We start from the raw sequence: 14,554 nt of genomic DNA on the forward strand, positions 1-14,554 counted from the left end.
AACATGTCCACCAAGTTTCGTCCAAATCCATCGACAACTTTTTGAGACATCTTGCGAGATATCGTTTTTGTCCCTATCTCTCAATGGTGAAGAATCATTAAAAAAAATTATTGTAGTCGGATCTGGATCTTCACCAAAATCTCATCAGTTCGTCCTTATCACACACCGAACCTGCCAACAACCTTTTGAGATATTCTGCACACAAACAGAGACAGACAGAAAGGGGTGAAAATATAACCTCCTTCACCTTCGGTGGTGGAGGTAATGGTAATAACCATTGGTGGAGGTAAAATCTACATGATAAAAGGAGCCATGTCAGTCTGAGTTAGTTTGTCATGTTATAACTTGAGAACGGATGAACAGATTTCAGTGAATCCAATGACTGCGGATTCAGCAAACTCCTGGAAAAGGCTGCTGACGCAAAAATAAAATTAAATAAAAGGTCGGTTTGTGCGGATGGTTACGTGGGCAAGTGTCGAAACTGCAAACACCAACTTGCGATGATGGTTATCCCCGCATGGGGGGAATGATCTCCCTGGGATCCATTTTTGGTTCTTGCCCCATAGATTAGCCATTGCACCAAAGATTGGTATTCCCGTCAGCGAAGTGACAGGTCTTATACTGTCGTGGACAAAAACTATTGGCACCCTTACACTTTTTTAAAATAATTCACCATTTCTTCCAGAAGATTGATGAAATTAATAAAGTATTTTGGTGTCCATGTATGTATGTACTTCTTTGGTTTGCAGTGGAACAAAAAAAGCTGAAAATAAATTACTAAATCTTAGCTTATTCCACACACAAATCCTAAAATGGCACACACAATGTTACTGGCATCTTTTAGAAGTTGTTGGAAATAATTATATTTCAAGCAGGTGATTCTCCTTTACTTTGGAAATGAACTCACCTATGATGAGTTGCAGGTGCCTGCAATTTAAAAATCACTCATTCAACCAGTTTGAATAGAGAAAAGGAGTCATACTGTTGTTTTGTGTCACTGTGTTACCGCAATGATCATGGCGAAAATCAACTCTCACTATCTGCCATGACCTTTCCTGGGAAAGTCACATTTCCAACCTCGCCTCAAAAGCCAGTCGCCGACTGGGAATCCTCCGTCGTGCTAAGTCCTTCCTGGGCCCTCTTGAGCTCCTGACCACTTACAAAGCTTTTGTCCGTAGCCTGATGGAGTACTGCTCTCCCCTCTGGGCTGGTGCTCCTGCCTCCCACCTTTCTCGGCTTCACGCTGTCGAAACCAGGGCATTTAAGATCATCGGCATCTCCCGCAATGAAGCTGAGTCTTTGGGACTCTCACTCAATCACCGCAGGTTGGTCGGTGGTCTTTCTGTCTTCTACCGACTCCTCTCCAGCCTTGCCCCCCCTGCTCTCTCTGCGATTTGTCCCCACCACATTTCCACAGGGCGCTCAAGGTCCGCCAACAACCCCCTTCTGGTAAAACTACCAAAATTACGAATCACTGCTCATCTTCACTCTTTCATTCCTCTTTTTTCCCGCCTTTGGAATAAACTTCCTCACTCTATTCTTTCCCATTCTTCCCTGCAGGCTTTCAAAACAGCTGTTCACCACCACCTCTTATCTTCCCCCATCCAAATCCTCGATCTTTTCTACCCCCGATAATCCACCCAAGCCCACTTCCTTCATTTCTCCTGCTTTCCTTCCTGAAAGTCCCTGAAATGTCCATCTTCTCTTCGCCATGTTCCCTGTCCCATCCCCATCCCTCTCCCTTCCACAGTTCACCTAATGTGTCTGTTCCCCACTGTTTTGTCCCTTCCACTCCCGCCCCTCTTATCTCATGCCTCCTTGCTGTGAGTTGTGTGTTAGCTCTCATACGAGCCTCGACCAAGGTATACAAAAAAAACAAAAAAAAAACCAAAAAAAAAACCAGAGACTTGTCTGAGGAGGTCAGACACAAGATTGTAGCCAAGCATGGACAATCTCAAGGCTACAAGTCCATCTCCAGAGACCTTGATGTTCCTGTGTCCACCGTATTCAATGTTATCAGGAAGTTTAAGGCCCATGGCACTGTAGCCAAATTCCGTGGACATGGCCGCAAGAGAAAACTTGATCGAAGATTACAGCGAAGGATTGTTCGAATGGTGGAGAAAGCACCTCTATCAACTACCAAACATATTCAAGCTGACCTTCAGACATGGGGAACGACATTTTCAACTCGCACCATCCGTCACCAACTCAATGAAAGGGGGTTCTATGGTAGGAGACCCAGGAGAACCCCACTGCTGAGAGAGACATATAATAAGAAAGCCTGACTGGAGTTTGCCAAAACACACCTGAACAAGGCAAAATCCTTCTGGGAGAATGTCCTGTGGACAGATGAGACCAAATTAGAGCTTTTTGGTAAAGCACATCATCTCTATGTTTACAGAAAACAAAATGAATCATTCAAAGAAAAGATCACCTTCCCTACAGTCAAACATGGAGGAGGTTCAGTGATGTTTTGGGGTTGCTGTGCTGCCTCTGGCACTGGGTGCCTTGAATGTGTGCATGGCATCATGAAGTCAGGAGATTACAAAGGCATTTTGGAGCACAATGTTCAACCCAGTGTCAGAAATCTGGGTTTCCGTTGAAGGTCATGGGTCTTGCAGCAGGACAATGACCCCAAACACACTTAAAAAGCACCCAGGAATGGTTCAAGACAAAATGCTGGACTGTTCTGAAGTGGCCAGCAATGAGTCAAGATCTAAATCCCATTGAACACCCGTGGTGAGATCTGAAAACAACAGTTGGGAGAAGGCGCCCTTCAAATCTGGGAGAACTGGAGCAGTTTGCACAAGACGAGTGGGCCATCCTGCCAGTAGAGAGGTGTAGGAAGCTCATTCATGGTTCCAGTAAGTGCTTGACTGCAGTTATTTCGTCCAAAGGCTGTGCTACCAAATATTACGTATCAGGTGTCAATAATTTTGTCAACGCCATTTCGATTTCTTTTCTGATTTAAAAGGATATATTAAGTTCTGAATCAAAAACAAAGGTTCTGTCATATAAACAGGGAAATAAAGAATTGTGGAGACAAAATACTTTTGTCAATTTCAGCATATTGTTGCGGTTCTGGGAACCGCATCCCTCCAAAGCAATAGCAACCATCATACAGCGGTCCCGAGACTTATTCCATTCATGTACGTTCAGATCGTCCCTTCTTTCTTGTCTAATGGGACAAACGAGACAGTGCGTTGGGTGAATGTCATAGCTTGGTCTGATGAAATCTCTGCACTCATTCCTATTCTTTTTTTTCTACTCTTATTCCTGAGGTAAATCCCAGCCACATGTGCCCTTCGCTGTAAGATGGGTCCTCAGCGAAGGCCAAGAAAGGAATTACGCCGGACACCCCTCTGCAGAAATCACAGCCTGCCAAACGCACGTGCAGCGGTAATTTCCACCCACTGAACAGAAGGCGCACCCAACACGACGCCCTCGCTGGACGGAACATGTACCGAGGAGATGGAAGAAACGGCACCCTAAATGCTGGCAACTTGCAAAGGGCACGCGGCCGCGCCCTTTCCAACCCGTTTCTAAATCCCCATCTAATAATTATATCTATCTCCTTCCAATCCGAATCCCCATTTAATACTTGTGTCTATCCTCTTCCATTTTTTTCCCTGAATTCATGACACGGATCAGGGCGGCAGACCCACGCACGGCCCCGGGGTGGTTTATCATCACACTGTACGGGGCATTCTCGATGGCGGGTCGACCCGCACGCTGGCCACGTGCTTAATGGCGGACCCGCGCGCACTGTATGGGGCATGCTCGATCGCGGGTGGATCCGCGCGCTGACCACATGTACAATGGCAGACCCACATGCAGCCGTGATACTTTATCATTGTGCAGAACGGGGCATGAATAACACATATCTTTAGTCGGGTCTGCGTATGGCGTTACAATAACATCTTACCATCGGTCTTTGCTCACCAAGACGGCAACAAATGTCTCCCGTAGACGGCAGACATCCTCCCCTCCGCCTCAATGCAGCTGTTACCAGGCAGAGGCATGCTGTGTGGCTGGATCGCTCGGGCCACGTGGCACACCATGGAGCAGGCACATTGACCAGTGCTAACCGCGGGACCAGTGCTCACCGCGGCATGGCACGGGGTTCGGTGCAAAGTGATTCACATCACGGGGTTCGATGCAAGGCGATTCATGTCACGGTGCTCGGAGCGAGACGATTCCGCAGCTTGGAACCATCTGGCTGGAAGTGAAGTGGAGCTGCTTCCGGTCATGGCAGCCGGCCCGTGTGCTGGAAGGGCCCAACCAGAGCGCCTGATTTGAGTGACGACATATTGCTTTGGGTCGTCACCCCCACCCTGCACCACCGGATCTATAAAAGGACGGGTCACGGGGCGGGATGTGAGGAGTAGTCGTCATTCGGGAGTCGTCGTTCGAGAGTCGTCATCGTTCATGAGTCGTTCAAGTGTTGTTTGTGTGTCGTCGTTCATGCTCGCTCAGTCCTGTCGATTCGTCTTGTTCGTCCTGGCCTGGAATTCATCTTCAACCATTCGCCTTCTGGCTCCGCCTTTCTGCACCAACTTGTTGCTGACTCCGCCTTCTTCACCACTTCTCCGCCCACTTGTTTCGGACTCTGCCTCTCTCTTCACCCATTGGCTTTTGACTCCACCCAAGTCCCTCCCTGCACGCCGGACGGTCGGGTCTCATTCTCTGGACTAATGATAACTGCACGAAGTGCCACGAAGCAAGAGACGACGCGATCGGGCAATCGTGCAAGGTATTGAGAGACCGTTAGCCTCATCTCCTCTCCTTTTTCTCTTCATCAACTCTTCTTAGTGTGTGTGTGTGTGTGTGTGTGTGTGTGTGTGTGTGTGTGTGTGTGTGTGTGTGTGTGTGTGTGTGTGTGTGTGTGTGTGTGTGTGTGTGTGTGTGTGAGTGTCCTGGCACCTGACCTTGTTTAAGTTTAAAGTGTACAATAATTATATGGGGATAACTCTGCTCTGCATTTGCTTTTGCAAGTTGTTTGTATATTTCCGCACCTCTCACATTTCTTCCTATCTCTGCTTACACACCACAATAAGTCTTTTCACTGTGTCACATACCTTTCCTCGCCTGCCTGTACTAAATCCCGTTGTTGAAATGTCCCCAGCTCGTTTTTGTCTGTTCTTTCATTGATCCAGCATGGTCCGTATCCTAGCTTAGCTGGGACTTTATTCCCAACGATCTGTTCCTTTTAGCCAGTACGTCCTTGGCAGTGTCGCTCGGCTGCATCTGATCAGGAAAAGTGATCCGGTTCGGGCAAGGTGTACTGAGGGCATGTCCCCCGGTAATTAGACCACGTGGTTATTTTTAGGTAACCGGATTAACTAGACGGATGATCCTAAGTCACGTGTTTGAGTTATTGGCGTTCATAGTCGGTTAGCGACCCGCCGCATCACTGAATTATCCGTGTGCGACGGCCTGAAATTCCGGGGAGTCTGGTGGGAACCCAAGATAGCTCCCCCCCCCCTCGGTGGTCTTCTTACCCGACCCCTGGCCTGCAACAATATTTTGAGAGAAAATTGTGAGTTATGTGAAAAAAGTGCAAGGGTGCCAATATTTTGGCCACGACAGTGTGCTAGTAAATATAAATTGCAAGTAAACTAGTAAATATGATGAAGTTTACTGTGGCTTTGAAGCAGATTAATAATATTCAGAAGCGATTAAACTTGCCCCCTCCACCCCCACAATTCCTCCCCTATTAATCTCTTCAATTGTTTTCCTTTGTAATCTGTTGATGTGTTTATTTTACAAGTCGTTTTGCAGCTCTGTAAATCAGTGAATAAATAAAATTAAATGAATCAATTTTGTCTGTTTTACACTTTGGCACCATTCCATTATTGTGCGTGAAAGGCTCGTGGTGCTTCAATCCTCGGATCAACCACTCGCACGAGATAACCATCACGACTCAGCTCAAAAACCACGATTGGTCGAAATGAAACCTGCGATAACTGAATCGGTATACAAAGAAGTTGCCTGTGATTGGTCAAAACCCACAATATTTACATTTTCCATCCTGATTTACAGTACTTGGACCACAAATGTCATTATAGAAATTTGAGTGCAAGACTGTTTTCATGGGCGAATTCACCAATTTATTATGTCTATGGTGAGAGGAAGAAGCAGCATGACTGACGTCAGCGGAAGCACTACTTGGAGCAGGTGTTTCATGTGGCACCGTGGATGCAACTTGTGGTTGTGTTCATCTATTGCAGATATAACACAGTGAAGGCATTGATCTGCTTTGAGCTCTGCATGAGAATTCTGCTTGTGCCTGATCCACTCGGGGATCTACGTTGTCAAACTGAAAATGACATTACCTCCAAGCATTTCTGTGACAACATACGGAAGTAAAGGTTGAAGCTGCCACTAAAAGTGACGTCCTTTATGACGTCAATGATTGTCCGGAGCAGCTTGGCCGTAAAACTTCAGATTTGGGTCTCCCTGAAGCAGATATTTGCTATCTCTATCAAGTCAACGTGGCTGCAGAAGTGATCGAGTAGATAATAAAAAAAATTATGGAGCATGTTCAACAGGTCAATGTCGATAAAACTGCTGCTTTCCAGGTAATCAGAGAACACAGATCGAGGAGGCATTATAGTCATTGATGCCCCTGGGGGCACTGGCAAGACATTCCTTCTTTCAATTCCACCTGCAACATCGCCCCAAAAGATCCAATTGGCCACATTATTAACCTCCGCCATCAAAGATGGATGGAGGTTACCGTTTTCACCCCTTTCTGTTTGTTTGTTTGTTTGTGAACAGTATTATGGAAAAACTCCTCGACGGATTTCGACGAAACTTGGTGGGGGGGGGGGGTTAGGTCTGGTCCAAGGATCATGCCATTAGATTTTGGACTTGGTCCAAAATCCAATATGGCCGCTATGGAGGCCAATTTGAAAAAATATTTGAATTTTTTTTTTTGCATTTCTACATGTTTTAAGTGATTTCCAACCCCCCCAACCCCCCCAAAAAAATTGTTAGAGAAAAAAAAGGTTTTGCAACTTTTTTTTCAACAAAATTCCGATTTTTTTTTTGCATTTCTACATGTTATAAGTGATTTCCAACAAAAAAAAAAACATGCCAAGATTATAATTGTGGCTGATTTTGGAACTTCAGGTGGATATAACCACATAAAATCAATTTCTGTCTCAAGGAATCTAGTTATGACGAATGAATTGAGTATGTAAAAGTTAAAAGTAAAAGGGAAAGTTGCAAACTATAACTCTGTGAGCACTGTTGACGTCAAATTGAATGAATAGGTTATCAGGTTCACTTGAGTGACCTTGCAGTATTGGCAGTGGAGGTTTTGCACTCTACCGAGTGCTCCCCCTCGAGTTTAAACTGCAATCTTACCTCGATGGGACGAAGCTCTCATAAGTCTTCAATACCTCCTCTAAGCTCTTGATCATTATCTCTAAGACAACATGCTAAACGAGTGCCTTCTCGGTGGTAAACTGATTCTTGCGGGTAACATTTCGGAAAATCCTCTCAGTTGTGCGCCAAGGACGTCAGCCGGATACCATTGATGTTTGCATGACCAGATCTCCTCTGTGGAGACATTGTAGGATTCTTAATCTTCGTAGCAACGTGTGCGTTCTCAACAGAATCAAGGATGGTGATGACGAGGCCTGTGTGAGGTTAGAGTAATGTGCCAATTGGCTTCCAGAGGGACGAGTCAAAACACTACAGAGAACGCCTGATAATGATGTCAGAGATGCGCCAGGCCCAGGCCACAGCTATGTCAAAAAAGACACTTATCAACCATGTCTATGCTGGGTTGCAGCAACCAGATAAGTACTCAGATCATGAGTGGTTCACTGCAAGTGCTATTCTCACCACAAAAAAAAAGCATTGCAAGTCGTCTGAACGATAAGATCATGGAGGACCTACTTGGTCAGTCCTTCATTATTTGAAGTGCAGATTATGTGGACGATGAGGCTCAAGCAGTATTATATCCTCCTGAGTTCTTCAATTCAATACATTTGTCAGGGCTGCCACCGTAAAAGATACCTTTAAAAATAAATACTCCCATCATGTTGGTGAAAAATATTGATCTTTGGCGTGTCACTGTAATGACATTAGGTACATGTTGGTTTCCATGTCACATCACATTCTGCAGGCCTGGTAAGAAGAGGGCTGGATCCATGTTGTTCATCCCAAGGATTCTTCGTTCCCTCTCTGACACGGATCTACCTTTCCGAATGCAACATTTCCAGTTCCCGGTCATATATGCATTTTCTTTGACGATTAAAAAACGAGTCAGGGGCAAAGCCTTCGCCACTGTGCTGTTTCACAAACCACCAGACTCTTTTACACACGGACAGCTGCTCTGTTGCCACAAGCTGTGTCAGAGATCCTTGCGACTTGAGAATCTTTGCCCCAGTCAGTGTTCCAGCGGAGAAGGCCATGCAGGTGGTATCTGGCAACAGCAGCTACACCTACAGCACTACAATTAACTGTGAAACTGTGGAATTAATAAAATTAACTGTGGATTAAAGTGTCTGTCAGATCATCAGTGATGACGGATGTTAGTGGCAAATAAGAAAGTTATTGGGTTACAGATCAACAAAATTGGAAACTTGCTTTTTGTGCACACAGTGCATATCGTTAGGAAGTTATCTGTGCTGTCGCCATTTTCTTTGGTTTGTGCTGGTTTGATCAAGTCATTTAATTGTCCAAACCCTGTCAAAATGGGATCTCAGGTCCATCAAGTGATAGTTGTGACTCAGGTAAGAGAAACCTATCGGATAATTCCTTGACGAAGGAAAAACAAACAGACAGAGACATGCAAGATGTTTGCGAAATGCAACATGCTCTCTCTTTTGATAAACACATCAGCGAAGCGATCGGTAGTCACTCCTAGTCTATATAATGGTACGCAATGTCTGTGTGCTCGTTTTGAATCCACTGCTGCACGGAGTTGAAAATGGTGTCAACACACCCTTACTGTCTATAATTATAATCATTTCCCTGTTCTTACAATATCAAGATTAAAAAAAAAAAATTAGAGCCACAAGCAAAGCAAAAAAAAGTGGGCCTGTGGCCCACAGGCTTGCTCAGTGTCAATAAATACAGAAGTACAGCAGAGTTGCTTAAAAATCACTCGCACCGCAGTTTAAGGAAGAACGTCTTTATGAAAAAAAAAAAACAAAGATGGAGGATAAGGTGCAACTGTTGACAAATTCCCATTGGCCAGTAGTACAATCGAGTTGACTTGTTGAACAACGAAAATGTAAAGTCAGAAAGCGTGCAAATAACGAGGGAAGGGAGATTTTAACGAGGGCGAAGTCAATGGCGTGCCATCGCAAACCCCCACACATCATACCAAGAGCAAAGGTCGGTCTTTGACCTTTCCGATACAAATTTCATGCCTGGTGTTGGCTTAATGGTTAGGGTGGTGGGCCTGGGATCCTCGGGTCCTGAGTTCAAATCCCGCTCAACTGTTGAATTAATACCAGGTGGGGTTAACTCAGCCTGTCATCCTTCCGAGGTCGGCAAAATGAGTGCCAGCATGCTGGAATACTGTGTCGGAGTGGCGACCCGTCCAGGATTGTGTCCAATAGCCAAGGAGACTGCTTGGGCAGCACCAACGCTCTGCACAGAGTATGGTCCCAATGGATGGATGGATGGATACAAGTTTGGTATAAAAATCGAACACTTGATTCCTTAGCAATGTAAGCAGTCAGAACAATTTCAAAATTATACTGCTGTCGCACTGTTGTGCCATGTGGGGACCACAATGATCGCGTTCGGTGAATTTCTGCACAACCCTTTAGGAAGAGATAGCATGACAGACGGAGACAGATGGACAGACAGAGCAGATTACAATATCCACCCGTTATTGTTTTTCTCAACGTAGGGATAAAAAGGATTTACCACTTACCCCAAAGCTCTTTTGTCAATCAATTCCCTCTGTTTACAAACAGATTCACAAACACCTTGCTTCAACCAACAAATATATGTCTCAAAAATTTGAACAATTGATTCCTCGGCAATGTAAACAGTCAGAGCAATTGCAAATGAATAGCTTTGTGTGCTCACGTTTTTGTGGTTGACACATTTCATCAGCACCAGCTCCCTGTAGGCCCTCTTAGCATGCGTTTGATTCTGAAAAGGTCGGCTCAGCTTTTTGATGGCCACGTTCCTGTTCTGTACTGCATCGTACGCCGCACTGATAGAAGTGAGAACAAAGAAAAAGCGCATCACTGAACCCGTGCAAATGGCATCAGAAGGCCAGCTGTGGTTCGCTTCGGAATTTTCAACACAATTCAGTCTTTCACAAGTGCCTGGGTTGTCATGGTAATGATGTAATGTGAAAAGTTATTACATTTTGCGACCAACATAGGCACGCAGTGAGATCATAAAGTGTGTAAGCAACCAATTAAACATCAGGTGCTTTTGTGTAAGTGTTCAGGAATTCTCTCTTTAGATTGTCAAAGATGGAAATGTACAATATGCACAGGTAGTAATAATGAGAATACAAATGTGTCTTTTAAAAGATTTTGAACCAGCAGTGGTTCACCCCTTCATATTGTAATCTTCAGGCAGCCAATACTTTACTTCTTAAAAAAAACAAAGATCTGGCTAGCAATCTCTCATGCAAGAGATGAGAGAGAAATTTGCTTCATGAAGGAATGCTGAAGTTTAGGAATAGCAAAACCATGATGAGGAATGCACCTCAAGTCTGAGGCCACACCTCCAGGACAGATTATGTGGAAGGAGGTTATGTTTTCACCCCTGTCTGTATCTGTTTGTTTGTTTTGTGTGCAGGATATCTCAAAAAGTTGTGGACAGATTCAAATGAGACTTGGTGGACAGGTTTGGTGTGTGACAAGAACAGATTCATTTGATTTTGGCGAAGATCTGAATCCAGATCCGGATATGAGAATTATTTAATTTTTAAAGTGATTCTTCGCCATTGACAGATTGGGCCAAAGGGATATATGGCATGATATTTCAAAAATCTATTGGTCCTGAGATGTTGCATGGCGGAGGTATGCGCTCTACCGAGGGTCCTTCTAGTTCATCATGCAATGGGGATAATGCCGTGGGTTAATGGTCAGGAGACAGACTGCCGGTTCCTTTCAATGTCTGGACTACAAGGTTGTTTTTGACTTGTTAGGGGTGTTGTCATAAACTCTCATCATTGAGCATTTATCTTGGTGAGCACGGATATAAACCATGAAAACACGATAAAATGGGATAATTTTGCAGGATCGGAAAAATGAAATCTCTGATTACTTTGGGAGTAGTGGTACAAAATGAACAAATGAGGAGTCAAAGAAAACAACTCTGCTTTTGAATGGAGAAAGTATACCCGATTCCACAAAATAATAAAGAGACGCGGCATTATACTGATAATTAATCGGACATGGTCGAGTGGTAACGAAGCCACATTACGAGCGCGAGACTGGCTAGGGACGAGTGGTGAGAACGAAGCCACATTACGAACACGAGATCGGCCAGGTTGGAATGGTGAGAACGAAGCCACATTACGAACACGAGACTGGTCAGGGTCGAGTGGTGAGAACGAAGCCACATTACGAACACGAGATCGGCCAGGATCGAATGGTGAGACGAAGCCACATTACGAACACGAGATCGGCCAGAATCGAGTGGTGAGACGAAGCCACATTACGAACACGAGATCGGCCAGGGTCGAGTGGTGAGAACGAAGCCACATTAAAAACGCGAGCGGTCATGCATGGAGCACATGATTAACGTGCACTCCGGCATTGCAATCTCTCTCTCCTGCGATTGAAACAAAGGCCTGGGCAATTTACATTGCCAACAGTGGCAGAGTGGTGGCAAATGCATTTCATAACGTTTACAAAGATTTGAACTTTTCACATCAGCTATGAAATATATGTGAACAAGACAAGTGACTGCTTCACACTCATGGGCAAACAAGTCAGCATTATTAAGCCAGTAAAGAGAAAAGGAAGTCAACATTATTCCTCAAAGTTTCAGGTGAAAAATACCATGCAGTGAAATAGAAGAGGTATTGGTGAATAATTCTGAGCAATCGGTATTTCAAAAAAAAAAAGACAAGGGTGTGAAATACAAGTGTTCATTCATGCTAATAAAATACCAGTGCTGCAAGTCAAACAACATGACTCGATAGCCATAACTGCCAAATTGTTACCGTTAAGATAACTGCTGCCCATGCAGGAACATTAGGCATGTCCTATTCAAAATATATCCATGGACTCTAATTTACTGAGTGCAAATATGACAGCTAAATTAATGAAAAATACTCACCAGACGATGCCCTGGGCACCGGATCCAATGGGCTTAAGATTTTGATAGCGACGGAGGACGGTGAAGGTAGAATCTCCGACCTCTACGCTGTAAAGCTGGCTGCTTTTGCTCATGTTGCGTCCACCCCGTGTTGCGGTGTCAACTGACTTGCACGGCAATCTCTCAAACAAACGAAGATGGACAGGCAGACAATAAGTAAATAGCCACCATAAATTTTCAAACTTTCCTTTGACACTCTTAAAAAACACACAAATTAAAAATACTAAAATTATATATCATGAGACGGGAAAGGAGACAGGGGGAAGGAGACAGGGGGAAGGAGAGAGGGGGAAGGAGAGAGGGGGAAGGAGAGAGGGGGAAGGAGAGAGGGGGAAGGAGAGAGGGGGAAGGAGAGAGGGGGAAGGAGAGAGGGGGAAGGAGAGAGGGGGAAGGAGAGAGGGGGAAGGAGAGAGGGGGAAGGAGAGAGGGGGAAGGAGAGAGGGGAAGGAGAGAGGGGGAAGGAGAGAGGGGGAAGGAGAGAGGGGGAAGGAGAGAGGGGGAAGGAGAGAGGGGGAAGGAGAGAGGGGGAAGGAGAGAGGGGGAAGGAGAGAGGGGAAAGGAGAGAGGAGGAAGGAGGGAGGGGAAGACAAAAGGAGAGAGAGGAGAGAGGGGAGGGAAAGAGGACAGAAGGGAGGGAGCAAGGAAGGGGGGAGAACGAGGAGGAGGGGAGAGCGACGCCTCTGCAAATGTCACTATTCACTCCGGGAAGGGATGGGGGTGGGAGCAAGGAGGATGGGGGAGAGAGGGTGGGGGAGAGAGGGTGGGGGAGAGAGGGTGGGGGAGAGAGGTGGGGGAGAGAGGTGGGGAGAGAGGTGGGGGAGAGAGGTGGGGGAGAGAGATCTGACTAACATTTGGTGGGGGGACTTGAGGGGGAAATTGGGGGAGGAGTTTCCGACTTGCATTTGGTTTGGTAGTGGGACTTGTGGAGATAGGGGGGGTGAGGGAAGGTAGTAAAGTATTGAATGAAATGGAGTACATTAAAAAAAACAGTACGTTAAAACAGCACGTGGAGACCGCCCGGAGATGTCCATGGGGGATGGAGAGGAGAGGGGTTTGGGATGAGGTAAGCATGAGGGGAGAGGGAGGGAAGGCAGCATGATGGGAAAGGAAGACAGCGTGAGGGAAGGTAAGGGCGACAAAAAACAAAACAAAACAAAACAAAAAAACTACCAAAACAGCAACATTTTCTATTTAACCGCTGGGTTCTACATAAAACCAGGTGGGAGAACCCATGCTATCCACCTGGCAAAGGCACACCTACAAACTTGCACATGCAACAACCTTTGCACCCCTCCAGTCAGCTCACCCCGAATCGGATTTGTACTTGCTACACTCTGGGGAAGCCGTTTTAAATTCAAAACGAAACCGTAAGTCTTTAACCGTTCCCTCACAGGGTTGGGGATGTGGGGGGGGGGGTGCAAGATTGAGAGGGAGGGTGGAGAAAGAGAGGAAGGGGAGGAGAGAGAGAGGGGTGTGGGGGGAGAGAGAGAGGGGAAGGTGTGGGGGGAAGAAAAAGAGGGGGAGGTATGTGGGGGGGGAGAGAGAGAGGGGGAGGTGTGGGGGGGAAGAGAGAGAGAGGAGGGTGTGGGGGGAGAGAATGGGGGAGGTGTGGGGGGGAGAGAGAGAGAAGGATGGGGAGAGAGGGAGAGAAGGATGTGGAGAGAGGGAGAGAAGGATGTGGAGAGAGGGAGAGAAGAATGTGGAGATAGGGAGAGAAGGATGGGGAGAGAGGGAGAGAGGGAGAGAGAGGGAGAGAAGGATGGGGAGAGAAGGATGGGGAGAGAAGGATGGGGAGAGAGGGAGAGAGAGGGAGAGAAGGATGGGGAGAGAGGGAGAGAGAGGGAGAGAAGGATGGGGAGAGAGGGAGAGAGAGGGAGAGAAGTATGGGGAGAGAGGGAGAGAAGTATGGGGAGAGAGGGAGAGAAGTATGGGGAGAGAGGGAGAGAGAGGGAGAGAGAGGGAGAGAGAGGGAGAGAGAGGGAGAGAGAGGGAGAGAGAGGGAGAGAGAGAGAGAGAGGGAGAGAGAGGGAGAGAGAGGGAGAGAGAGGGAGAGAGAGGGAGAGAGAGGGAGAGAGAGGGAGAGAGAGGGAGAGAGAGGGAGAGAGAGGGAGAGAGAGGGAGAGAGAGGGAGAGAGAGGGAGAGATGGGGAGAGAGAGGGGGAGAGAGAGGGGGAGAGAGAGGGGAGAGAGAGAGAGAGGGGAGAGAGAGGGGGAGAGAGAGGGGGAGAGAGAGGGG

The 14,554-nt window shown here is 46.4% G+C and overlaps 1 protein-coding gene across 9 annotated transcripts in view; it reads right to left on the minus strand.

Annotated features, from left to right (window-relative positions):
• The window catches only part of LOC147027208 (mitogen-activated protein kinase 8-like), a 92,188-nt gene that overhangs the window by 60,868 nt on the left and 16,766 nt on the right, over nt 1-14,554 (minus strand). For 6 of the 9 annotated variants that reach the window (XM_085883436.1, XM_085883435.1, XM_085883437.1 and 3 more), the window contains 2 exons: nt 12,280-12,440; nt 10,060-10,189 (listed from right to left, as the gene is read on the minus strand). In XM_085883436.1, coding sequence (XP_085739562.1) covers nt 10,060-10,189; nt 12,280-12,392 — 243 coding nt within the window. In that variant the 5' untranslated portion in view covers nt 12,393-12,440. Of the gene's footprint in view, nt 1-10,059; nt 10,190-12,279; nt 12,441-14,554 lie in introns of those variants that run through there. The other 3 variants (XM_085883439.1, XM_085883440.1, XM_085883438.1) reach the window with 1 other exon arrangement.

The sequence above is a fragment of the Eptatretus burgeri genome, chromosome 5 (genome assembly GCF_056783735.1).
Source record: "Eptatretus burgeri isolate ZD-2024b chromosome 5, Ebu_testis_v1, whole genome shotgun sequence".
In the NCBI taxonomy this organism is placed as follows: domain Eukaryota; kingdom Metazoa; phylum Chordata; class Myxini; order Myxiniformes; family Myxinidae; genus Eptatretus; species Eptatretus burgeri.